Consider the following 26,592-nt stretch of genomic DNA (forward strand, 5'->3'; position numbering starts at 1 on the left):
ACTACAACATGCAACGTTTCAAATTCACTATTGCTTTACATTTCACACAGCTAAAATATCTATCGCGTTGGCAGGTGACTCATCACAGGACAAGCCTAATGATATTCTCATGCCACGTCCTTTTTTAAACAACATAATTACCACGGTGAAACTGACTGATTGCAAGCGTAGTGTAATGGGCAGCTGTGAAAAGTTTAATGGTAGCCAAGCTATGACAACAGAACAGAGTGAAGGAAGCAGGGCCAGTAAAAATATTGATTAACCCCCCCCCCCCCGTCAATAACATAACTACAAATCACCACCCCCGCCCACTCATAGGAAAATAGGGGAAACACTGATTGAGGTAATTTCATGTAAAAGTAAATTCTTCATATGAAACCTACCTATCTGCGAGGTTAAGGGACGTCCTGCTCCCAGCCCCCCACGTCCCCGTGCCCTTCTCCTCCATGTCCTTGGTCTCTGTCCTGACAAACCTCCCAGTGGGAGGCACACTCATCTGCAGGGGCAGGGACTCCATGCTGCGGTGCATGCCGGACAGCTTAGGGTAAAGTAAGGGGGACTCGCTCAGGCTCACGCTCAGGCTCTCACTGGTGTAGGACCCAGGCGAGTCGATGTGGAGGACAGGCGCAGGGCTTGGGGTGAGGCGTGGGGTGGTGCGGGACCCAGCCAGGTCCTGGAGCTTTGAGTACGGGGGTACTTTGGGCGGAAGGTCCTGAATGGTCACACAGGAGTCCAGGCTGTTGGAGTTCACCTTGTCCAGGTGAGCCAAGCTAGGAGGACGGCCCAGGGACTTAGTGTTGAGCATCCTATGAATTAGACATGAGAGAAAGGATGTGAAAATGAAGAGCAAGTACAAGAGTCCTGAGACATGATGTTTAAAGATTCCCAGAATCGTGAATAAGGGATGAGTGCTAAATAAAGTGACTGCAATGAGTTACTTGTCTTGCTGCTGTGCCTATAAAAATATATATAGATATCTGTTAACTATATTACAAACTTCTCAGGGGTTATTTTAAAAATATAATAGAAAATACAGTGAATTATTTTTCATGTGTATTAATTTGAAAATAGGTCTCAAAATTCATCTTGGCAACCGCTTTGGTAGGGTATGTTGTTTTTGATGTGAATTTAAATATACTTTGTGTCTATAGTTTTTGTACTTTACATTTATTTTATTTTCAACGTTTAAATGTTAGTAACCTTGGTGTGGTGGGAGAGGATAGCTCAGGGTATTTGCTGCTACTCGTTCGTCTTAGGCTGTGCAGTTTAACAGCAGGTTCTCCTGTGGACTCTGACGGAGTCTCTCCTCCTTTCAGGGAGCAGCAGTCTATGTCAGAAGCCACAGCCTTGGCCTTGGCCCTTTCCTTCTCCTTCTCCCTGTCAGTCTGGTTGACGGGGCCGGTGCTGGTTCGGTTAGTCATCTTGCTGCTGCCACCGCTAGGCTCCTTCACTCTTGAGCTTGCAGAAGCCATAGGTGGCACAGGTTTCAAGCTTAGCATACTAGGATCAATGGTACCGCTGATGGGCCGAGATGCAGGGCGGCCGATCACGCTGAGAGTGCTTGATTTGGCTGGTCTGGGCAGGCTGCGGTACTGAATGCTGTTTCTGGCATTAGGGCCGAGGAAGCCATGCTCACTGCTGGCATCAAAGCTGTTTTTGCGACCTGTAGGTACCCCTCCACCTACAGGCTTCACAGGGATGCCAGAGGACTTGGGGGTCTTACCCACAGTGGCAGAGCCACTAGAGATGGTGGCACCCCCTGCTGTCATAACAGTGGCAGTGCCCGTGGCTTGGGGTGGTTTCTTGTAGCCAAATGAGGCTCCAGCAGTAGGCTTTACTAAACCTGATGGCGGCTTGCGATGCTCCCCATGATGATCCCTTCCAGCATCTGAACGGGATCGTTGCAGACCAGCTGTCTTGATGGACAATTTGGACTTGTCTAATGGCTTCTCACTTTTGGGTGCTGTACAAAGAAAAACATGGTGAACTTTAACTATTTCATGTGAGTCATACAACTGGTATTGAATAGTTTTTTAAGTAAATAATTTTGATAAAGAGGGCCAGTGTGGGAACCCACTAAAACAGAGATGGACTGATGACAACTTTGTGAGTAACACTGGAGTGGATTATTCGGTCTGGTCATGCATCAATATTCTCTAACTAAATGAACTCACTTAAAGGTATGCAACATATAGGCAAGCAACATCTGTATTTACTTAAATATGTGCTACGTCTCAATCACACTGTGTATCAGTCAACAACAGACACCCAAATCTCTGATGGACCTTATGGCTCTGCAGTCTCTCCATTGCCTTCTAATGCTTTAAAGGGGCCCTTATCCAAAATCCAACACTTTTATCCATATCTTTCAACATGTGTCAGTGACATGCTCATTTAAAATGAGGCCTGCCACAGATATTTCAACATACCCTCAGCAAGAGTCAAGACAGAGATAGTCGAAAAAGCAACTTCAGGTTAAATGTTTCTCCAGGGTATGTTTGAGGCAAAGTAACATTTGCAAGTGTAAACGCAGGCATCATTTAAATGACCACTTTAATAATTTCCAACTAAAAAGCCAGAGCAAACCTAAAAAAAGGCACTACGCCAAAGCTGGCTTACTGAATGTTTTTCCCATTAGACTGCTGCCAAAACACATACAATAAGATCTCCTTTTGCTCACTTATTAGACCAAATGAAAAGCAAAGTCGGGGCCATTGTAATTAATTGCATCAGCCAGGGAACAAAAGTTGAAAATCAATTTTCACCCATTATTTGAAAATAAGATGTAAGGTAAGGGATTAAAGGACTTCAAACAAAACATGATTGGTTGCAGGCTAAGGCAGACTCACTGTCTCTAGCAAGACATAAAATAGGCTTCGCTCTAAGACAGGGTAAGAAACGTGGCTTTAGGTTTAGATCACCTTAGATAATCATGTTTTTGTATGATAAAACACAGACCTTTTTCCGGCGGGTTTTGTTCTCAGCTGCATTTTTTGCTATACTATTCAGTGCTACCAATCAAAATCTGGCAGACGCTAACAACTGTGCTTCTACATTTCTCTTGACACCAAACAGATATCCGCCTTGGCCTTTCTACAAACACTAGGTCTTACATTTGAATTCCATTCACAAGAGGTTATGTAGGAAACAAATTAACAGTCGCAGAAAACTTCCCACTGCCTAAAGAAGGAGGGCGACAGATATAACGTGAGAGAGAGAGGCAGACAAAGAGACAAACAGATGGTACAAAGAGAAAGACAAACAAGACTGAACATATGTTATCAGATTATACCTGCAACTTTAAGCATGCTCTGAGAGGTGTGGGTGATGGGGGAGGTCACGCCTATGGGAGGGTTGCGTCCCTTTTTGAAGCTCCCAGGTTGACCCAAGCTCTGGGGCTTCTTCAGCTCCCCTTTGCCCCCCGAGTCTTCTCCGACACTCTGCGGGGGCCTCTTTCGCCACTTGCTCGGGGTCTCCCTCTTGAGACTCCCTGTTTCATAGCTGCCATCGTTCAGCTTGCGGCTGGCTTTGCCATCTTCGCTGTACCAGGACAAGCCGCTCTCCACCAGGGAGCGCTTCTCAGCGTCGGTGCGGAGCTGGGGGGAGAAGAGGCATGCTGTGGGTAACCAACATTGTCTGTGTTATCTGTGGAGCAGACTATGCGCCGTAATCTTTGTCCCATCTGAGTGTCTGCATTCCAAAGGGAAGGCATGAGGGGTAGACTGATATGCCTCAAGAGGATAAAATAAAAATAAAATAAAAAAAGAACTAACAGGGGGAAAAAAAACTATGTTGATGGCTTTCACAGCAGAAGAAGTCATTCACAAAGAAAGGAAAATGTTACGTTAATATTTTGCAGCATGTGGCCCTGAATATCAAGGAAAAACTGTTAAATGTACAGTGTAGTGTTCATAGCTTAGAGAGAGCCCAACTGTAAGTGATGGACTATCTTGTCCTGCACTGAGGACACAGAGCTGGAGACAAAATTGTACATGCTGTGCCTTGGCATTAATCCTTTTAATGTGATATAGAGCCACAGATGGCTTATCAATAGCAATGATCTTCCTGTTGATAATAAAGAGGCCTCTGTGAGTAAGATAAAGAATGATCCATCTCGGCAGTACAGCGTTGAAGTTTACATAGAGAGTCTGATGTGTAGTTATATGGAAATGTACCCATCTCTGATGGGTCATGATTGGGTTAGTATTGTGACCCAGCTCATGAACCAAAGTAATGCTTGTGGAAGTAAAATAATAATAATAATAATAATAATAATAATAATAATAATAATAATCTGATAATGTCTTTGTCATTGGAGCAAACAGTGGCAGCAAGCCTTTTCTCTTACTACAGTACGACACATCGTATATTTCTTTATTTTTATGATATTGTTGAGAGCTGTGGTGACATAGTTATGTTGTGGTTTGGTGAAAACAAAAGGGTCGATTTAATGCACTAAATCCTAAATGAATCACAGAGGCAACACCATGACAGCCTGGCAAAGGCTGTGTGCAGTGGCCTGTAATATGCAAACAAACAGCTTCCCCTCCAAGATAAGTGAACAGGGCGTCATTTCTCTCCTTTTTTTCTTTTTTCTTTTGGGATTCTGAAGATAGGTGCGGTTTATGTTTTGTTTTGTTGTACATTTATTGACTTATGCTTCTATGTGATAATTGCAGGGTTGATCGAGCACTCTCAAATCCCAGAAATCTTAAATCCAATGCAAGTTAAAGTGCCATTATGTCACAGCATCTTCCTTACCGCAGGAAAAAAGTAATCTAACTTTACTTTTTTTTTCTGTGGATCTTTTCACCCCCTTTTTCTCCCCAATTGCATTTGGCCAATTAACCCACCCTCCCAAGCCGTTCCGGTTGCTGCGCCACCCCCTCTGCCGATCCGGGGAGGGCTGCAGACTACCACGTCTCCTCCGATATATGTGGAGTCACCAGCTGCTTCTTTTCACCTGATAGTGAGGAGTTTCGCCAGGTGGACGTAGCGCATGGGAGGATCACGCGATTCCCCCCAGTTCCCTCTCCCCCCGAACAGGCGCCCCGACCGACCAGAGGAGGTGCTAGTGCAGCAACCAAGACACATACCCACATCCGGCTTCCCACCTGCAGACACGGCCAATTGTGTCTGTAGGGATGCCCGTCCAAGCCGGAGGTAACACAAGGATTCGAACTGGCGGTCACCGTATTGGTAGGCAACGGAATAGACCGCTCCACTACCCAGACGCCCCTAAGCTTGCTTTTAGCTAGGATGGTAAAAGTGTTTGATGTGCTTGTTCCGTCATATCGGCTTGCTAGTCACATATTTTCACTTCTTCAAACTTCTTTAAACTCGCTGCAACCTGTTTCCTCCCGAAGACATAAAACAGTATGGGATGTATCTTCGTTCCTGGGGAAACTGTAGCAATTAAAATGGGCAAATAAAAGCAGGCTCATGGTTTGGTATCATTTCAAATACCCAAATCTTGTACCCTGTTATAGTGTTATTCAGACATCAACTCACCATAACAGAGGAGTTGCGTCTGGATCCCAGGGGTGTAGAGGGGAGAGAGTTGAGGGAGGAGCTGACGTTGAAGTCCTCAGAGCTGAGGTTATCTGAGCCTTCTCCATCACCATCACTGAGCCCACTGCTGATGGAGCTGCTCTCATCCCAACTGAAACAACACAGTGACAAGTTAGCAACAACTGTGATGTTGACAACACAATAACTCAACCACATCAACGCAGTTACACTTTTAGCAATATTCATATTCAAAGTAAGCACCAGGGTTGGCAACAACTTTGACATGTCCATCTGTCTACTGCAAAAGCTGTTTCTGGTGGTGACCACATGCTCGATCAAGCAAGTAATACCAACATGGCATGCTGCTGCTGGATCCAAGCACCAGCAAAGTCTCCACTGCAACTGCCACAGGGTGAGAAAACAGCAAAAACCACAATAAAACCAGCAAGTTCTTTGACGATCTTAATTTTGGCTGGATCCACCTATAGCCATAAGGGCTTTTACCTCTGGATAGTGTATTTTACTCCACATGTTTCTCCCAAGGGTACTTCACACTGGGAATAACAAACATTGTAATGTGAACAAACTATTTACTCCTTCAAAATACTGTTTATCAGTCACGTACATGCGGTTACATGCTATCAGTTCCTGTATTCAATGTTTGATCCAGTTTCAAAGCAGAATGGTACTTTCAAATCTGATAAATCATTATGGAAACAAGCCTGAAGGGGAAAGATTATTTCAAGTGCATTAAAAAAAGACTGGTGTAGCGGTCACATAGGGTCATGCACTGTCAGTTCTTGCACGAAAATTTGAGGCCACAACTTTCCAAGAAAGAATATAAATCCAAAAAATTACTTCGGGAACATGCCTGTGAGGGTTGGCAAAGGTGTTTCAACAAAGGGCTGAGTAATGTCCTCCCAGTCTGGGGAGCCATACTGTGAGCGAAGCTTCCCAATTACACAGGCGGCGCTGGTAAATCATGCTGAATAAAAAAGGATTTTGCCCGACAGCTGAGGGTTGAGCAAGCTGCCTGGTCTGCTCCAAGAAACAGAAATGAGGGAAAAATCACTCTGACAGCTAGCTGTAGGTCCAGACCGCTTCCTTACACTCTCCCTGACCCCTGCATCCACCCTTCCCATTCCCACCACCGTCCCAAGTCGTGATGGAACAGATGCTGCCGGATTGGCCCCCTGGTGCAAGAAAGGTGTAGGCCTGCAGATAAGCACTCCCGGCACAGGCCAGAAAAGCTGCTAATATCAGCGCATAGCTGAATGCATCTTATCTCTAAATGTGCTTGCATAAGAATAAGTTTGAAATGTAACTGCATGAGATACACACTAGCTGTGGCCTACTTTTGACTGAAAGTTCAGTCAAGAGGGTGCAAAGTTGAAGAGAGAATAAAAATGTGATTTCCTAGAGGGAATTAATGGCCACTTGAATTCGAGATGAATACCTCAATAGAGCTATAAATGTGAGTCCAGCTCAGATTTATATAATTATTTGGTTCCCACACATTAGCACTGGAAACCACAGCCTGTAATCAAAAGTACGTCGGTACACAAAAAATGTGGCACAGTGGAAAGGTAAAAAAGATTAATTAGACCTTTCGAAGTTGAGTCACTGCTAGAGTTAGAGAAGTTCTCTTCTCTTTCTTTTGCTTCCCCCAGCCGAGTTGAAATTGGTCTTTGTGGGTTTATAGTCTGCAATTAGCAGAGGCATGGAACACAGAATTGCATAGAAAAATACAGGGAGATAAAAATGGCCCATAGAAATTTTGAAGTAGTGAAGGCATTTGGGTTTAATCACATGGCTGGCAGTTAAGTCTATAACAGAAGGAGGTAAGTGTGCAATGCCAGTTTGCTTTGCACTAGCAGTCTTTCCTTGTTTAGATGGTTTTGTGATACATATAAAATCGATTTCAGCTCTTTTACCAAAAGATTACAGGCCAGAGCTACAACTTCTCAAATGTCTGTCTGACTCAAGAGCCTAGCTTTTGCGAAGTGAAAAGGGACCCACCATTTATTAAGAATCCAAAAAGGGTTTCAGCGTTAACATTAATAATTGTGTGATTTATCTTCAGCCCAGATGCTCACGAGAACATAGCATGTTTGAACAATATCACCTTTGTCAGGAGGGACGTTGATGATTAAGTGAAGCCTGCAATGAATATCCCCACAGGGATGTCAACTCAAGAGGAGACAGGAGGGCCTGTAGACTGTAGATACTACAAGCAAGGCTGTCTACTCTCAGAGGTGAAACTGAGGCAGGGAATGGGTGGGAGTGAGTCAACCAAGTACATACTTCATACACAGGGCGGCAATTAACTTTCTTGCTTTTTGTGGCAGAGCTCCAGTCTCTGTCAGATTTGCACGTCCATGCTGTTATTTTAATGTTGCTTGTTGAGGGAAAAAAAATAAGTGTTTCAGTCTGAAGATTGTGGGTCCGTTGATGGGGTGGAATAGGATGGGAACATTACCATTGCTTAACTACACTCCTAACTTTGATCATGCTCTAAAAAAGCAATGGCTGCTAATCCAATTTGTAGCACTGGTTTAACTCACTGCAAAATAAAACATGCTAAGAGAAGCCTGGCATATACAAGCACACATGACATTTTGCAAAGGACCTATAATTGGAGTTATAATTCAGCACTGTACTAAATGTTTTCAGACAGACAGAGAAGGATACATACAATGTTCATAGCAAAATGTGTTTCTGTGCAAAGGACAAAAACTCAGGAGTGGTCCTCAGAGGAATGCATGCCTATGGCCGAGTGGTGAAGAAGTCCTCTATTCTGCAGACAGCTGTGGTATCACAATAACATCCTCCAAAAGTAGAAAAGCTTTCCTACCAATGTTAAAAATCTCCAATGCCAACCAGACAACCTGCATTCCTCTCTTAACATGATTCCTATGGATTTTCATTTTCAAATCCAAGTTAACAGCATTCACATCATTGACAGTAGTACTGATCAACGTTGGAAGATTGTACACAATTACAGCTATGATAATATCATCATCATCACCGTCATCCATCATCATTATTGCAATAACACTAATGATGATGATAATAACAATAACAACATGTAGAGAGTGATTTACCGTGTATAATTCGAAGAATGACGTGGACAAATACCATTTAACCCCAGTGCAATTAATTTAGTAGGAAACTACCTCCACAATGTCAAACATGCAACCTTCTATTTTCGCACAGTTGGGCGATGGGTTAATAAAAGTAGCGTACGACACTGAAAGAGAACTCTACCGTCCCTTTAAACAGTTACATAAACCCATCTGCTGTAGTTTACCGACGCTCAGACACATCATCGTTTACCTTGACGTGAAAAGTAACGTCCGTTTTGCTCTCGGCGAAGACTGCAGAGGAGGCACTTTTCCAATTAAAACGCGGCCGCTCATTAGTGCCGATTTTGAATTTGATGCAATTGGCAGCGATATTGGGGGGAAAAACACACACACACACACACACACACACACACACACACACCAGCAGCTCTCTACCCTTACTCTACCTACATGCAGAGTCTATTCAAATTAATATGCCCCAGCTTCTCCATTCAGGGAGCAGAGCTCATCGCCTCGGGAACACCCCCAATAAGACCCCCCCCTCACTCCCCCCGTGATGGCAAACAGCTGGGCCTGAAATCTCCGCATGCTATCCACAGTATCATTAGCTCGTATGGCCATTCAGATTTAGCATAATTAGCAGACAACCACAGTCGGAGCCCACATAAAACCAGATTGGCTGTCTATCTCTGAACTGTAAGTGGACCATTTCCATTTTTTAATCCTAGCCAGTGGAGATGGTCTGCATAAAACTTCGTGAAATTTTATAAGATTATTATTGATTTTTTTAGCTAGTTTCCAGACAAACTTCTCAAAGATAAACAGCTCACCCAAAGCAAACGCTGAGAAGTGAATAAAATGATGATTACTACAGAGCACAAAACCTAATCGTGTTCAATGTTCCTTTCATTCACCGGGGACACGTGAAATAGCTCAAAACCTTCCCAGGCTGGCAAATGGAAAGATCTCGACCAATGTAAGGCTGAATCATAGAGAAACCAACCACAAGTCCTCAGATGGGGTGGGGACCTCCAACGAGGCATGAACAACCTTGGAAAGCCTTTGTGGACTCCACCCTCCTCCTCTCATTAGAGGTGGAGGAGTGTGACGATGACAGGTCAGAGGACTGGACCGTAAACCAACCAGTCCTGGAGGAGGAGACTGTGTGTGGGCGGACCCGGTCCTCCACATCTTAAAACAAATTGAGTCAATCTGGCTTTAGCTGACATAATTTATTTAATTCTAAATAGTACGTTATCTGTATTTCTAAAAGACCAACATACAAAATAGCCCATGTTTGAACATAATTAGCAAAAAATAAAGTGTGGTCGTGGTTCTACTTTTTGTCTTTGTTAAAATAAACAGCGACTCTTTGCCATTGGTCTGTGTCAAGCGTAGCCTACAGCTATAGTTCATTCATTTCTGTTAATAAAGTGATAAGTAAGCAAGTAAAGCTTTAACCGTCCATTCTGTAGCGTTAAGTAAAAGGACGGAACAGAATGAAACAGACAATAGTGATAGGTAGCCTTGTTAATATGTCAATGTAGTGTTTGTGTGTTTCTCTATCTTTTGCTCATTCACATGTAAAAAACACGTGTTGCTATGGTGATGTTGTATTGTTTTCCGAAAAAATAAATTAAGTTGTACAAACGTGTTTTGTTTTATTTGATTCTAAACAATAATTCTGTCAATTCATATACCTATAAAATTAATCTACCAGCTTTTCTGTTTCGCGATGAGCTACGTAACATCCGGTTGTAAATTCCGTCACGGAGAACGGCGGGTCCCGTTTTCGCGTGCCGTTTGCCGTTGTCAGCATAATTTGCCGGTCATCTGCCGGTCTTGAGCTCATCCACAATAATGACTCCCGGTTTGCCGTCTGCCGTTTACTGGATTCCATGTGAATGCAACAATCCCATCATGATTTTAGAAATAACTACGCTTTTCTACATGTTGCTCTCCAGGACGATTTGTCTTTAACAAGTAAATAATTTGCATTCAGTGGTTAAGTACCTCTAACGAAAATAACGGCGAACCCTGCAAAACCGCAAGGCAAAAACTTGAACACCTATTTCTTGCTCTAGTTTCTGGCATAAATTGTATATACAGGGGAAAAGGCACGCATGTCTCCTGTTTATCTGAGCGAATCACTGGACTTCCAAACAAGCTGTCATCCAGAAAGCCTCTGAGTCAGGTTTGTATAATAATGACTTCTCCGCTGATTGTGTCTGAGACATATTCTGTATGTCGGCTTAGTTGGAAGGCTATGGAATAATGTCAGCGCCGAAGGGTTGAGCGTATGCACACACTGTTCAGATACGTTTCATCTTTAGGACTGATGACTGTGTAGAAAGGCTGAAGTCTCACCTCATTGAGGTCACCAGACTGGAAGCCAGTCACGTTTTCTGACCTTTATGGCTAAGCCCCTTTGATCAATGAATGCCAGCCTCATCTCATGCACTTCAAAGTACTGTGAAACCGAATAGCTCTGAAACACAAATGTCTCAATTTTTTGAACGTGATAAAAAAAAATCACAATTCCTTTTACTTAATCAGATTGAGGGGGGAAAGGCAAGGCAGCCTGACAGAAACTCTCAATTGTTCTACAGGGTGTGCGTAATACATTTTTAACAGCGCTGAGAATTGGCACTCATGGAAGTACATCAAAGTGTGGCTGAAATATTAATGAGACTTCATACCAGGTGAACTTGTTCACAGTGAGCTGCAAGTCTAAAAATAAGGACAGGATGAAAGAAATGTGATCGGTCAAAACGTTGCAATTGCCAGGTGCTTTTACTGCATTTCTTTCTATTGTCACAAAAACACGCATACTATGAGCTGTAGTCAGATATGACAGACTATGTAAATTTATTCCATCCATTTCCATATGTGCTGTCCACGCTGCTTAAATGTTTACAAGACAGTTAAGCATAATCACATATGCTCCCTCCTTTGTCTTTCTACGGTGTCCCAGAAAGTTGAATCAGTTTATCGGGACACAAAGTTTAGTTGTTTCTCTACGGTGTCTTGACACAAGGCTTCCAGCAGGAGGCACAGTGAGCCAAAGCTGGACTCATTAAGGCTCCTTGCATGGCTTTATGCTATAGAGGCACCGCCAATGAAAATGCACTGGACCTCAGAGAAATTCAAACACTTTATTGTTGTTAAGAAAATACTTGCATTCCTCTGCTCATTACAGCAATGAAAGATGAGTATTTTTTTTATTTTTATTTTTTATCAAAATGACCTAGTAATGCAACTGGCTGTTCTGTGCTAAATGCCTCCTTTGAGCATTGCTATTCAATCAGACGACCTTTACATGAAAAAACAAGTAGCTCTTTGCTCCGGCATATTAATCTTCCACAGGGAATGCACTGCAGCATATCTGTGATCTTCCAAACAGGATTGTGCTGCTCACAAAGTAGCATCATGGTAATACAGTAAATGGGTCTGAGACGCATCAGTGACTGCGTCTTAGACTGCAGCTGCTCCAGCCGTACACATCCCCTGAAAATGGCCTCCGTCATCCAGCTGTTGGGTTAGATAATGAATGCACAATCCTCCATCAGTCTCAGACAGGAAGTTTTCCCTTACAGAGATAGCCACAACACAGCTGATGCACATGGGGTGCACACAAACCAGAGAGCACTCCACATATGTAGGCTGGCTATTCAAAGATAAGTTCCTTCATTAAACTATAGTTTATACAAGTACACCCCGTCTTAACCTATGCACTCCTGTTTTCTACCTATGGAAGGCTACTGTCAATGCCCATTTCAAAAGGGCCAAGTGCTAAGTCCAGACTTCTCTCTCACCTGGCCCCAAAATGATAGGAGGAAACTATGGTCTTTCACTTAGACTTAAGTATGACTTTGATACTGATTTGTGATATTTAAAGGCAAATTTGGAGTTGGTGATATACCTGTTGCACACTTACAATAATTGCATTTGACATGACCTGCATGCTTGGCTGTTAAATGATGACTATTTGGTGCTCTAAGAAATCTGTAGGTTGACATACGAATGTAACTGCTAATCACCAACGCTAATATAGAAACCTTTGGATAAAAATGTCTGATAAGAAAAATGTAAATCGAATATGTTGACATATTTAGATCCAGCTTACATACTTTGTACAGGCGGCAGCAGTTAAAACATTTTAACATTACCTCAGCCAGCACAAATATCAAACAGACCCAAATCCAGTAGATAAGGTGACCTTATATGAAGCAACTGGTTGCCATGAGCCAGATTTTGCAAAGATAATTGAAAAAAAATCCATTTCAACTTCAAAGAAATGTGGAGTTTTTTTTTATGGTGGTGAATGTCTCTCAATTTTTCACACTAGAGTATATATAATCAAACTAGAACAAGATCCATTAACAGATGATGCATCCGCCTTTCCACCTGGGGCTGAGAGGTTAAGACTGGTGGAACCCAAATCGCAACCAGACGACCATCTGCAGACCCCTGTAAGCAGGCAGCATACGTCACTTACATGATACGCTGATGACTCGTACCCCCCAGGGTGGCTGCTGTGATGTCTGGTCCATTATTCACATGGCTGAAGGTGCTGGTGGAGGTGCTGGTGGGTATGGTAGTCACGGGGGTTCGAGCCAGTATTTCACTGACCCTTTTAAGTGAGGACTGAAGACACCATATTGAGCACAGATGTGGTTGCTCTGCTGACTGCAGGGGCTTGTGTGTGTGTGTGTGTGTGTGTGTGTGTGTGTGTGTGTGTGTGTGTGAGAGAGAGAGAGAGAGAGAGAGAAAGAAAGAAAGAGATGGGTGCATGTAGTCTTGTTTGTGAAGGGTGCATGCAGTCTTGTTTGTGACTATACTTGTGTATGTGTGTTTGCATTAACCCCTCTAAAGGGCGACGGTATCCCTCCCATTTTTTTCCGACGAGTCATAGCCCATAAAGGGGCTGACCCCCCAGGTGGTTGCCTCACAAAACTAGTGTAATTCCTGCAGCCCTTTTGCAAGACCTTGCCAGACGGGCTCCGATTCAATCAGTGTGTGGATGGGTTTAAGTGGGTCAGAAAACCGGTGAAGCTCCACTGGTCAGGAAAATAGTCAGTGAGCACAGAGAGGTCCAATTCAGGCAGGAAGGGGAAATTGAAGGCAGGCTGCTGGAGGCACAGGTCTTGGATCAGATGACTGCGGTGAACTCTCTCATGAATTACGGGTAGGTTGATATGTGCAGTTTCCATGAACGAGACTACAAAGTATTTCAATATTTAGAGCACTATGGACACCCACGTTTACACATGCCAATTGGTCCTCCTCTGAGCAGATCGGCTCCCGAGCACGGTGAAAGCTTTTTTTTGGTTACCATGGAAACAACATTGCCAAAGGAGCACACTAAGCCAACAGCTTATCTACAATGAAATCTGGGCAAATATAGCAATGAAATGTCACTGTAAAGTGTAACAATTATATATATATATATATATATATATATATATATATATATATATATATATATATATATGATTTTTATTCCATTGAATCGTTTGGATCATCTCCCCTTATTTGATTGTGTGGGTCCCATTGCTACATGTTTTTGATAGATTTGATACAATATGTGATTGAAGCTAAAAAGTCAGGTTATGGAAAAAGGACCGAAATGAAATGATTTTCTACAATCACTACCATACAATGCAGGGTGGAAATATTTGAATAAAAAAGAAAAAACAACAACACAAACAATGGCATGGCTTTGTATTCAGACATGTTTCTCACATGACGCCAATCACACAATCTAATCAAGTGGTTAGCATACAGCATCCACACCCACCTGTCTTTCTTTCTGTCTTTCTTTCTTTATCTCTCTCTCTCTCTGTCTCGCTCTTTTGCTCTCTCTGGTTTTCTCTTCTCTCTATATCTGTCTCACACATAACCAACATACACATGAAAACCCCTATCTACACGCACAAACACACACATTTGTTCAGCATGTACCACACTGACACACAAGGCAGCTCATCAGTGGGTCAATGGAGGATGGTTGCCATGGCAGCACATCCCGAGCCACATTGCCGCATGATCAGAGGCGTGATGCTGCTGCACCAGCCTCCTTTCCTTGCATGGCCCTCTTGCCTGTACTCCGCTATGAGAATAAGGCTTGGTGCAGTCTGTTTGTCCTGATCAAAACCACTATCATCCCCTGCATTCCTGCCCCGTATTCATTACCGCACAGCAGAGGGGAAAAAAGGGCTGTTTTATTTCGTACCACTGGGTCCTTGCCTGCCTCTATAGCGTCCAGTCTACTTCACATATTAGCACTCTGTAATGGAATGGCTGTAAGGTATCTCAATTATCAATAGCTCTCCACTGTAGCTAAGCATCTTCCAGTACCTTTTCTAGTAATTCAACCAGACCATTTGAAACCAAATACTGTCAGACATCTGCTTATTCATCTAGAGAATGGGCCAGTTTCTCACATCATTTTGAGTCAAGAAAAATCTGCCAAGATAACGCCTGAACCCACTGGGACAAAAAACATATATCCTCTTGGTGGTCCCTCCTTGAAAATCACCCACGTGAATGTTCTGTTTAAAACATTAGACCCGTATTCAACCCATCAATCAAATGTGATTTTCATTAACAGCTTGTTTTCACAGGAGACAACTGCATTGGTTATGAACATTTAAACTGATCCAATCTGCTTACACTGCAGCTGAGTGAGCTTGGTATTTCCAACCATAATTGACTGAACCCCCTTAACTGATTGTAAAAATTCAATGGCAGGCCAGTCATAAGGTATGAGCCAGTTATGGAAAATCCAGACTAGACCCATAATGCAATTTGATTACTACCTCTATTCATAAACCAACACTTAAAAAATAACTTGTACAGCTTGCAATAATAGAATATTATGTGAGTGAGGGCTGCTGTACCCTGGCATTACGTGTAATAGTTATTTGTGGCACCCACAAGAATTTTTTTACATCGTACACAGACAAATGAACCACTGTAACTGAAGGTAACGTTAAACTAAATGACACACAGAGGTATGCCAGCATTAATTAAGTAATTATACCATGGTAATGGTAGGCAAGCGTTCCACAAAATTGTAAAGACATCTCTATGTGCTGGCTGATCATATTTCAATGATAATAATAAAAATTGTTTTAATACCAAAAATGTAATGCCAAACATCACAGTATTAATTAAGCAAATTAACAAAAAATGGGTCAGAATTAAAAAGATTTAGGCCCATTTTTCTTGTCTCTAGTTGATCAAAGTCTTGCAACACCTTTAAATCTCACCGACGAGATCATTACACTGAGACTGTGGGTGGCAGGTGCAATGCAGGGAATTACATGGTGAGCAAATATTGTTTTTGGGCAAGTACATTCTTTATTTAGCTAAAATTATTCAATGGTTTAAAAAAAACACCTGGAGTTTATGTTATGCACAGTTCGTACCTGGCATACATGTGAGGGTATTCATGAGATATTAATATTCTGCATGGCCAAAAGTATGTGGGCACACCTAATTAGTGGGTTCAGCTATTTCACCCACACCCATTGCTAACAGGTGCATAAAATCAAGCATACAGCCATACAATCTCCATAGAAAACTATTGGCAGTAGAATGGCTCATACTGAAGAGCTCAGTGACTTTCAACGTGGTACTGTCATAGGATGCCACCTTTCAAACAAGTCAGTTAATCAAATTTATGCACTGATAGAGTTTCCTTGCTCAACTTTAAGTCTTTTGTTGTGAAGTGGAAACGTCTAGGAACAACAACAGCCCAGCCGTGAAGCGGCAGGCCACACAAGCTCACAGAACGGGATCACCGAGTGCCAAAGCGCGTAAAAAGCATCTGTTCTCAGTTGCAACACTCACTGCAGAGTTCCAAACTACCTCTGGAAGCATCAGCAGCACAGGAACTGTTCATCTGGAGCTTCGTGAAATGGGTTTCCATGGCCAAGCAGCCGCACACAAGCCTAAGGTCACCTTGCACAATGCCAAGCATCAGCTGGAGTGGTGAAAAGCACACCATAATTGGACTCTGGAGCAGTGTAAACACATTCTCTGGAGTGATGAATCACGCTTCGCCTATCTGGCAGTCTGACAGACCAATCTGGCTTTGGTGGATGCCAGGAGAATGCTACCTGTCTGAATGCATAGTGCCAACTGTAAAGTTTGGTGGAGGAGGAACAATGGTCTGGGGTTGTTTCTCATGGTTTGGGCTGGGCCCCTTTGTTCCAGTGAAGGGAAATCTTAATGCTACAGCCTTCAATTACTTTCTAGAGAATTGTGTGCTTCCAACTTTATGGCAACAGTTTGGGGAAGGCCCTTTCCTGTTTCAGCATGACAATGCCCCCATGTACAAAGCAAGGTCCATAAAGACATGGTTTGTTCAGTTTGTTGTGGAAGAACTTGACTGGCCTGCACAGAGCCCTGACCTTGACCCCATCCAACACCTTTGGGATGAATTGGAACACTGACTGTGAGCCAGGCCTTCTCCCCAACATCACTGCCTGACCTCACTGATGCTCTTGTGGCTGAATGGGAGCAAATCCCTGCAGCCATGTTCCAAAATCTAGTGGCAAGCCTTTCCAGAAGAGTGGAGGCTGTTACAGCAGCAAAGGGGGGGACCAACTCCATATTAATGCCCATGATTTTGGAATGAGATGTTCAACAAGCACATATGAATGTGATGTTCAAGTGTCCACATACTTTTGGCCATGTAGTGTATTTTAAGTAGAATGACAATTTGATCAGACTGTAATCCTGAGAGTAATGGTGGAATTTCCCATTGTCTTAGCTTTGCTAATGTAATAACAGAGGGCTAGTTTAAGTTTCTCAGTGACAAAATGTCTGGTTCGAAAATGTCTTTTATTATGTCTTAGAGAGGATTTGATCAGTGGGGACAAACCTATAAAGATCCTGAGTCATTCCTTTATCTGGAATAAACCAGACACCGTCTACATGCTCATCAATCTAGATTATTGTTAGTGTAACATGCACGAATAAGTAGACACATTGGCCCTTGGCTAATGGGTCGGACCCTTTAGTCGAGCGGTTAGCGATGTCTCCCGCGGTGCGGGCGATACGGGTTCGCGTCCCGGCCGCGGCAGTTCCTGTGGTTGCCCCCCGAATTCACTACAGTGGTGTCAGAAGTGGGATGGTGAGACCGTAAGGTCATCGGAAGCGCGTGCGCCCAGAGGCGTGAGGGAGCTGATATGCTGAAGCGCGGGGACGCGCTTCCCGAAGGAGGGGGGATAGTGTAACGTGCACAAATAAGTAGACAAGTTGGCCCTTGGCTAACGGGTTGGACCCTTTAGTCGACTGGTTAATGTTGTCGCCTGGGGTGCAGGAGATACGGGTTCACCCCTGGCAGTGGCAGTTCCCACGGCTGCCCCCCCCCAATTCGCTACATTAGTAAGGATACTATTCCTTTCTGATGGGTGGAGACGAATGGATCTTATGGACAGAAGGGGATTTATGTAGTAGCAAATTACTTCTTTAACACACAGTAACAGTGATTACTGTCGATGTGTACATGTTTTGCCTCATACAGTTTGCCCAATACTGTTTGCCATGGACTGATCAATAACCGTCAGACCACCAGCACAGTGCTGAAATTCCATTTGGTTCCCTAGCAGTAGCACATCATCGGGATGAGTCTCATGCACATAGGTATGATTATTCAACAGAATGCAGTTTCAATGGGGATAGTATTGCACAATCCACCATGTCAGTTCAACCTCAGGGGCCAATGATTCCTTCAGATACACCTAATTGTAGTAAGGCTCATCTCAGACCACTGAAAATCTACTAAGAATCAAGGTTTAAGAAGAGTGGGAGCAGTAAGTGCACCTGTTCCTACAGTCAATTTCTAGCAGGTTTCCATGGATACGCAGGAGGTGCCTGATCTATTTTCATGAGCGGTAGCTAATGGTTCTCAATGAGCTAAGCTCCATGTGTGTATGTGTATAGGGGTGTGTGTGTGTGTGTGTGTGTGTGTGTGTGTGTGTGTGTGTGTGTGTGTGTGTGTGTGTGTGTGTGAGTGAGTGAGTGAGAGTGAGTAAGAGAGGGAGTGTGACAGAAAGGTGAGAAGGGGAAATGGAGGGGGAGAGAGAGAGATGCTGTAAAAACTGGATTATCTTGAGAATGACAGCATCCACTAAAACACTGTTTATTAATATTACTTACAAAAATTGTACAGCAAAGCTCACATGTAATCACAAATATGCAAATGATACTGTAAGCATCAGAAGGAAACTAGAGCAATGGGCTATTGCTCTTGCTTTAGAGAGTGGATTACTCAAATTATCCACACCAAAGTCTACTAGTATATTCATGAGGCAGGATTAACTCTTGATAGACATTAACCAGTGTGCCACTATTCCTGAGGGGATCAGAAATTTAGCTGAATCAAGGACGCCTTCCACTTAAACCTTACAGTCAAAATCAAAGCATTTATTTCATCTTGTTTTATATGTCACATATAGGAACAAGGACCTGTCAAAGTCAATGGTATTTTCTAGTCTCTGTTGTATTTCTGACAGCAGTAACATTGACCAGAAAAAAAATACTATATTCCAAAGATAAGGCAAGAAAAAGGAGATCCATGTATGGATTAAGATGCACAGGAAGTCATCTTTGTAGGTGCAATAATAACTCAAGGACAGGCGGTACACAATAGGAGGCCTAAGGGATTCTCACAGTCACCTTGAGAAACTCATCAGGGGACGTCGACACTGGTGGCCCAACACAGAACATGATTAGACAGTTTTTTAAAATTCTGCATGTCAGCAGATTAGCATCTCCATCGACTGGAGGGTTATTACATAAAAGCGTGCTCCTCCTTCACGTTCATTTGAACTGCTGCAGCAGTTGATGCAGCAGCTGGAAGGAGAGGGTGGGAAGCGGTTCAGATTTAAAAGGATTTAGAGTACATGGACATAAATGTTAGTAATGGCCCTATAAAAAAATAATTCCCACTAAATCCTAACCTTATCAGTGTGGCACCATCTGATCTTTTTCACCTCTCTCCACCCCTAAAATCAAAACCTTCTGAATACAACTTTGTCACCCCATTTCACATTCCCAATAATCAGTCTCTCTCTCTGGCTCTTTTTTTGTCATTCTAATTAGCTATCTTACCTTGCATTTCTCGTTCTTAACCTTGTTTCCAAGTTCAACGACACTTTGCTTAGACGTTAACCCAGTTCCATGCCACCTCGTCACCTCTCCGCTCTAATTTCTCCTCTCCTCCTAAAATATGTACCATTGCTTTTCTTTTTCCTACTACCTAATTCGCTCGTAAGAACGTGACCCCGCTGCCAAGCCTAAAGAGTGCACAAGAAGCTGAGCCTAAATCCCAGTGCATGTGCAGCAGCGTTAAAGCTGCCCAAATCACACCAGAGAGCTGGCCTGGATTCTTTTCCTCTCTCGCTTTCTCTGCCAATTGCTGCCTGCAATCAACTTGGAGGAGGAAATTTTAGATAAAGACACACAAAAGAAGAGAAGGCAGAGCAGCAAGGTTGAAGTAGAGAGGGATAATGAAATGATCACCCTGTAAGTTAACATATGTCAATTCTTTCGGAAAGCTATTCGTTATGTTACAAGATGCATAGCTAATATGCAAAAGCAACCACACGATATATAGTTCTCAAACAATTAGCAGTGTATTTTGGGTCAGAGTGGACAGTATATTAATTTTGTGACAGTGAAGCAGGGGGAATACCTAATGGGTCAAATGCTGCTCAAAGTGATTCTCTCTGCAGCAAACGAAAAGTTCTGGATGTATCCTCCACACCCAATTCAGCAAAAACAGCCTCTTGAGAGAGAGAGAGTATCATGGGCACTTTGTGAAATCTTTAAAGAACAAGAAATATGAAGGGTATCTGCAGACAGACTGCTGATGGACGCTTTTTTTTAAAAAATTTTTTTTAGATTTTTCCTCCTTTTTCTCCCCAATTGTATCCAGCCAATTACCCCACTCTTCCGGCCATCCTGGTCACTGCTCCACCCCCTCTGCTGATCCAGGGAAGTCTGCAGACTACCACATGCCTCCTCCAATACATGTGGAGTCACCAGCCACTTCTTTTCATCTGACAGTGAGGACTTTTGCCAAGGGGGACGTAGCATGTGGGAGGATCATGCTATTCCCCCCAGTTCCCCCTCCCCCCTGAAGAAGTGCCCCAACCGACCAGAGGAGGTGCTAGTGTAGTGATCAGGACACATACCCACATCCAGCTTCCCACCCGCAGACACGGCCAATTGTGTTGGTATGGATGCCCAGCCAAGCTGGCGATCCCCATGTTGGTAGGCAACGGAATAAAATGCCAAGTGCAAACCTCAGGTATCATAAACTTCACATTTATTGATGACAGGTATCACAAAGTGGAGGCCCCTGTCTGTAACAAAGCTTTCCTCACTGGGAAATCTTTTTTTTTCCATGAAAAAATCGAATGCTAAAATGCAAAATGTGTGTCCTAATAAAATATCAAAATAAAAATGATGGAACAATGTGTAACCATGACTAGCAAAAGTTAATGATATGAAATGAGTGCATTTCTAAAGCTATTCAAGTTCAAGGACACAAAGCACTTAACATGAAAAGATTGCATCACTTAAGAGAATAGGTGGCCCCAGTGGGAACGGAACCCATAACTTTGCCAGTATCAGTGCCAAGCTCAAAGTAGTACTCCATAACCATAGCCATAACACCAGCAGTCTATCAACTGAGCTACAGGACAACAAATAATAGTAAGAGGCCAATCGTCATATTGATCACATGAGCTTGTTTCCCTCGGCCACTAACTGACCTAGCTGTCGTAGTCAGGAGTTGGAGCTCTGAAAGGATGTTGCAGCACACTCTGCTGCTCTGTTGGCCTATCAGTTCAAGTTGCCACGGAGAAAAAGAGGTGGAAAACATTGTGTTTATCTTACGCTTCACTTACCCATTAGCCAGGTTGTCATCGTCGTCCTCTGGCATGCTCTTGCCCACGAGGTCGCTGTCACTCAGGTAACCTGATTTGAGGTCAGCATCGTCAACATCCAGTCCTTCGATTAGCTCAATGCGTGAGGTGCTGCTTAGACGGCTGGAGCAGCGCGCCGGCATCGTGTGGGCAGTAAACTGGGAGCCTGTCTTAACTCCCTGGTAGGCACTGCCAGCAGATGAAGGGGCATCACCGGCCTGAAGACGGGGGCTGGACTGTCCGTGCCGCCAGGAGAGGGGTGAAGAGCGGTTGGACAGGCTGGACACACTGCGAGCGTTGGTGTCGTCGCTGTCGTAGCCCACGGTGCTGCCGTCCAGACAACTGGAGACACAGGGAGAGAGGGGAACTGTGAGTTTCAAAATGCATTACATGTTACATTTAAATATCAGGCATTTTGCTGATGCACTTACCCAGAATAAAGTACAATTACATTTTAAATTCCAATAGCACAAGAATTGCAGCAATTGACAACACATCCAGGACATTCAGGACAAAATGTAACAAAATTTTGGTTTTTCATAGTTTGCTAAACCCACAAGTGGAGGTTTAACAAACTATGCTCTTTTGGGTAGCTAGTTTGTGTGTCACCACTGAGTCAGGACAGTTTAGTATCTTCCTCAAGGAAACAACCTTACTAACGATTAGTCATAATAACGCCAACCGACTGTGTGTTTATTTTTGCCCCCATTCACACTTACCGGCTATTTAGAGTCTCTCCAGTCTATTCTATTACTGCTGCAGTCTAAAGAGACATTTAGTAGCAATACAATAAATACGTGATGATGCAACCTGCAGGAAAAAAAGGAGGTAAAAACCTCTTACTTCTCAGCTTGTCTTTCTTTCCCTCTATCCTGCTCTTTCTCTCTCTCTCTGTCTGTCTTTCTGCGGACATTAAAAATATCCTCAGTGACATTCAGTTGCTGTTGACCCAGATACAGCAGTTATATCGTAAAGTCTTCACCAACTAAAGCTTAAATTGCCGCATCTCAGAGCCCAAGGACAAATAAAAGGTCCTATCTATAGTATCTATCGATAACCTCAAGTGATGTGTTGCCTATCACTCACCTCTCATTTTTACACACAAGGTTTTTTGACATGACTACACTGAAGGTGAACGCCAGAATGCATCTTTTTCACAGCAGATAATACATGATATAGAAACACAGGCATGAGGCTTTCTAAAGCATATAACAAGATTTTCCTAGTCTGTCTTCTAAATGGGTCATGTTAAGAAATGTCCTCCCAATTGCTGGGAGCTTCTCCTGTGTCTCGCGATTACATAACTAGATGATCCAACCCACCCAAATGAATAATTCAATGACTGCAACCATGGGAACATTTTTATCCATTGTAGATAGATAATCCATCGATGTGGAGGTTGACTGGTGCCATCCAACGCATGTGGTACTGTAACACACTGCACAGGAATGGCATATCATCTCAAAACACACTGTACTTCCAACCACTCACACATGCCAAAATAACTTGTATCACACTCGAAAATATTCTTTTCGAAAACATTCCCTGGATCATTTTTTGTAAAAAATGGGAACATTTGACTGCTGATATAATGAGCAGGTTTTGTCCTATTAGTGGTGACTTCTTCTGCAGGCCTCCTTATTTGCAAGTAGAGAATCTGTCCGGCATGAATGACAACTAGAAACATCTGACCGCCTCTGGCCTCAACTATTTAAGTCCTCCCCTCCCAGCAACGTAACTCTCTCAATAACTTGTCCCTGGTGGGGGAGAAGGTCACTAAGGTGCTACTGCATTTTCAGCTTTTGAACAAACAGGTTATCTTTGTTGTTTTTTGTTTGCTTTCTCTTTGTGTTGTGGCTCATATTGTATGAGTTGTAGCGCAAAGACAGATGAATTGATGACCTAAGGAAGTATATACATATGACCTTATCTCGGCACAACTATGTAGTTTGAATTTGATCAAGTATGTATTCGTTTTTCGGTAATTGCTAGTACCTTAATCACAAGCACTCGTATTCTGCAAGTGAGATTGCCATTAATGTTCAATAATTTTTTTGTCAACACGCAAAATTAGTCAAATTTGCTTTTGAGCACAATTCTGCAACTTAAAAGTGATAACATATAGGCTTTCATGTGTAATGTCATTTAAGTTTTACTTCTTTAATATATTCTTCAAATTCTTGAAATATGCACCGTTTGTCACACACAGTACTCAGTGGCACATATCATTATTCCCCTTTCACAGTCTTACAACATGCAGCTTTAGTTGCGTTAAATGTATAAGGTACATATTTGGTAGCTGAGGTTTTTGTCAATCATCAGAGGCTGTGTTATGGAAATGCAAAGCCCTCCCCAGGTATGGATCCCTCAAGAGCAGAAGCAGAGCAAACTTCAGAGATATTCCCAGCAGACATGATTTTTAATAAGCTTTGTGCATCATGACCGGGTGTGAAGGCAGAGAATCTCTGCCAAGTAAGCCCCTCTTTGAGTTTATGGCCATTGTTTTGTTTGATTGCATCATATTATTTTATTCATTTGTTTGGGGTCGTTTTGTTATTGATTGGACAATTATCCATCCAACCATCCATTTTCCAAATGCTTCTCTTTTTGGGGTCACAGTTGCAATAGGGCAAACAGCCTGGCCCAGACATCGCTTCCTCCAGCTGCTCCTTGGTTTTCTATAGGTGCTGCCAGGCCAGCTGGGAGATATAATCTGCCCAGTTCATCCTGGGTCTACACCGAGGTCTCTCCCCAATTGCTTGTGCCCGGTACACCTCCAAAGATAGGTAGCGAGGGCATCCTTACCAGGTTCCCAAGCTGAACCATCTCAGCTGGCTCCTCTCAATGTGGAGGAGCAGCAGCTTTCCTCTAAGGTTCATGGAAAGGGAGACCTGCAACCTTGCAGAGGTAAACCTATTCATTTTTTTTTATTGTATAGTTAATTGGTTATAAAAACATGTGCTGTGAGTGTGGCAGATGATTTTTAAAAAAGTACATGTTTATTAAATTTGGTGACCTTATTTATTTCCTATACAACATCCAATAATCACCTATGGTCTAAAATAAGAGTCTGTCTTTTTGTCTTTTGTAATAGACTGGTTAGGTCTTAATGTTAAGACAACCAATATCTATTACTAGTGCCGGCCATATAATTCCGAATTTTATTTGTCTCCAAACAGTTTTTATGACTACTAAAATGTGCATTATACTGCATTATTTACTGCATTACATAGTTCCCCCTCAGGGATGGATAAAGTATTCTGATTCTGATTATGACTTTACATTGTATCTTCACGACAAAGCTTTTAAGTTTTTAAGGGAACCTTATCCATCCTTTCATTCATTCATTATCTATACCATACTTCATCCAAATCTGGACCATGGAATATATATATATATATATATATATATATACATATATATATATGAGTGTGTGACGCATGAAACAAGCTTGTACTGCTATGTATTACAAGTTTTTTTTTCTTATACCTATCTTAATATTCCGCTTCTCATTTGTCGAGCATTTTTATCAACACCAATGACGGTTTCCGGGGAAAAAAAACGCTATACACACACACACACACACACACACACACACACACACACACATATATATATATATGTGTGTGTGTGTGTGTGTGTGTGTATGAGTGTTATAGCCCAAATTTGCAATAACATCATGTATCACCCACTTTGTCATTTCTCAAAATATCGTCACATCTAATTCTGGTTATTCAAAAAGAACTGAGCTCCTACAAGAAGACTTTCAGTTCGTGATCTTCTAGCTCAAGTGTGTGTGGTAGCATAAAGCATTTCGGCCTGTTTCCATTCCATGAATCTAATTTTGCTCTGAGAAGGATGCCCAGCATGAAGTCATGTCCATGAAACCGAGAATGGCTATTTAAGACAGATGAAAGCCAGATGTTTACCAGGTGGCGACTCTCCAAGCAGCTATGGCAAAATTGTTTACACATGATTGGATTATGTATCGATCCAACGAATCCCATCCGTCCACTGTCTATTCATGAAACTATGAGCATATTGCATTCCTTTATATTACATTTCTCCATTCAAATGGGGGGATTCAGCACACATCTTTGACATGGTTTAACATAAACAAAAATAATACTGTCTAGTTACAAGTTGGCTCATTTTAATGAACAGTTTATGATGGACCTGATTAAAACTAGCTGTGACTACACTCACCTATGGCTGAGCTGGGACCCCCGCAGGCTGGACATCGTATCTTCCAGGTTCTGGCGAAGGTCGAGGACATTCTGCACAGTTCGTTTCCTTTGGGACTCTGGGTCTGTGGGCAAGTCATGCAGACCAAAAAGTCATAAAACATTTAGACTTCAAAGATAAGAATCACATCCAATGCTGTCCCTCTGTCCCTCTCTCCTGTCTGTCTCTTTCTCCCTCTCTGTCTCTCTATTTCTATTTAAAGGGAGTGCATGCAGGCACACATATTCTTTGTAGCCCCATGGGTGGATGGATGTGTGTTAGCATGTGACATATTGTCTAGACTGAGGTGTCGTGTGTGGCTGTAATACACACCCACAACTTATTCACATCTTTAAGCCTACACATTTTACTACGTGGTAATCTGTGGTAACACCCCACCCCACCCGCAACCGGACATGGCAAACCCACAGGGTAAAATGCTGAAAGGTTGACTATAACGACGTTTTTTTTTTCCCCTCCATTTCTTTTCTGTGAAACACCATCTCACAATTATTCGGCCATTTGCAGCCTTTGTGTCCAGTGTTAGAGTAAGATGAACTGTGACCAAAAAACAGGTGTGATGAGTGGTTGTAATTCGGGGCCTCCTGTATCTTTCACTTCCACGTAGTGGGCAGTCAGCCGTTTGTGACTATGTCAAATCAATATTACTGTCCCAGTAATTGTTTTGCATTGTGAGCTGCAACACATGAGTAAGGCCACTCGGTGAGAAAAACATGAGGTAATGCAGTAAAAGGAAGGGGGTTTCCATTACACTGCGTGAGCCACTACTTTGCAGGGATTAACATTCACTGCATGAACTGGAA

General features: G+C 42.8%; 1 protein-coding gene across 1 annotated transcript in view; it reads right to left on the reverse strand.

Moving 5' to 3' along the window:
• nav1b (neuron navigator 1b) overlaps positions 1–26,592 on the reverse strand; it is a 57,756-nt gene that overhangs the window by 23,906 nt on the left and 7,258 nt on the right. The window contains exons 2-7 of the mRNA XM_056272813.1: positions 25,751–25,853; positions 21,527–21,886; positions 5,512–5,662; positions 3,293–3,596; positions 1,201–1,963; positions 384–806 (exon numbers count right to left, since the gene is read on the reverse strand). Coding sequence (XP_056128788.1) covers positions 384–806; positions 1,201–1,963; positions 3,293–3,596; positions 5,512–5,662; positions 21,527–21,886; positions 25,751–25,853 — 2,104 coding nt within the window. The remainder of the gene's footprint in view (positions 1–383; positions 807–1,200; positions 1,964–3,292; positions 3,597–5,511; positions 5,663–21,526; positions 21,887–25,750; positions 25,854–26,592) is intronic.

This window comes from Lampris incognitus, chromosome 2, assembly GCF_029633865.1.
Source record: "Lampris incognitus isolate fLamInc1 chromosome 2, fLamInc1.hap2, whole genome shotgun sequence".
NCBI lineage: Eukaryota > Metazoa > Chordata > Actinopteri > Lampriformes > Lampridae > Lampris > Lampris incognitus.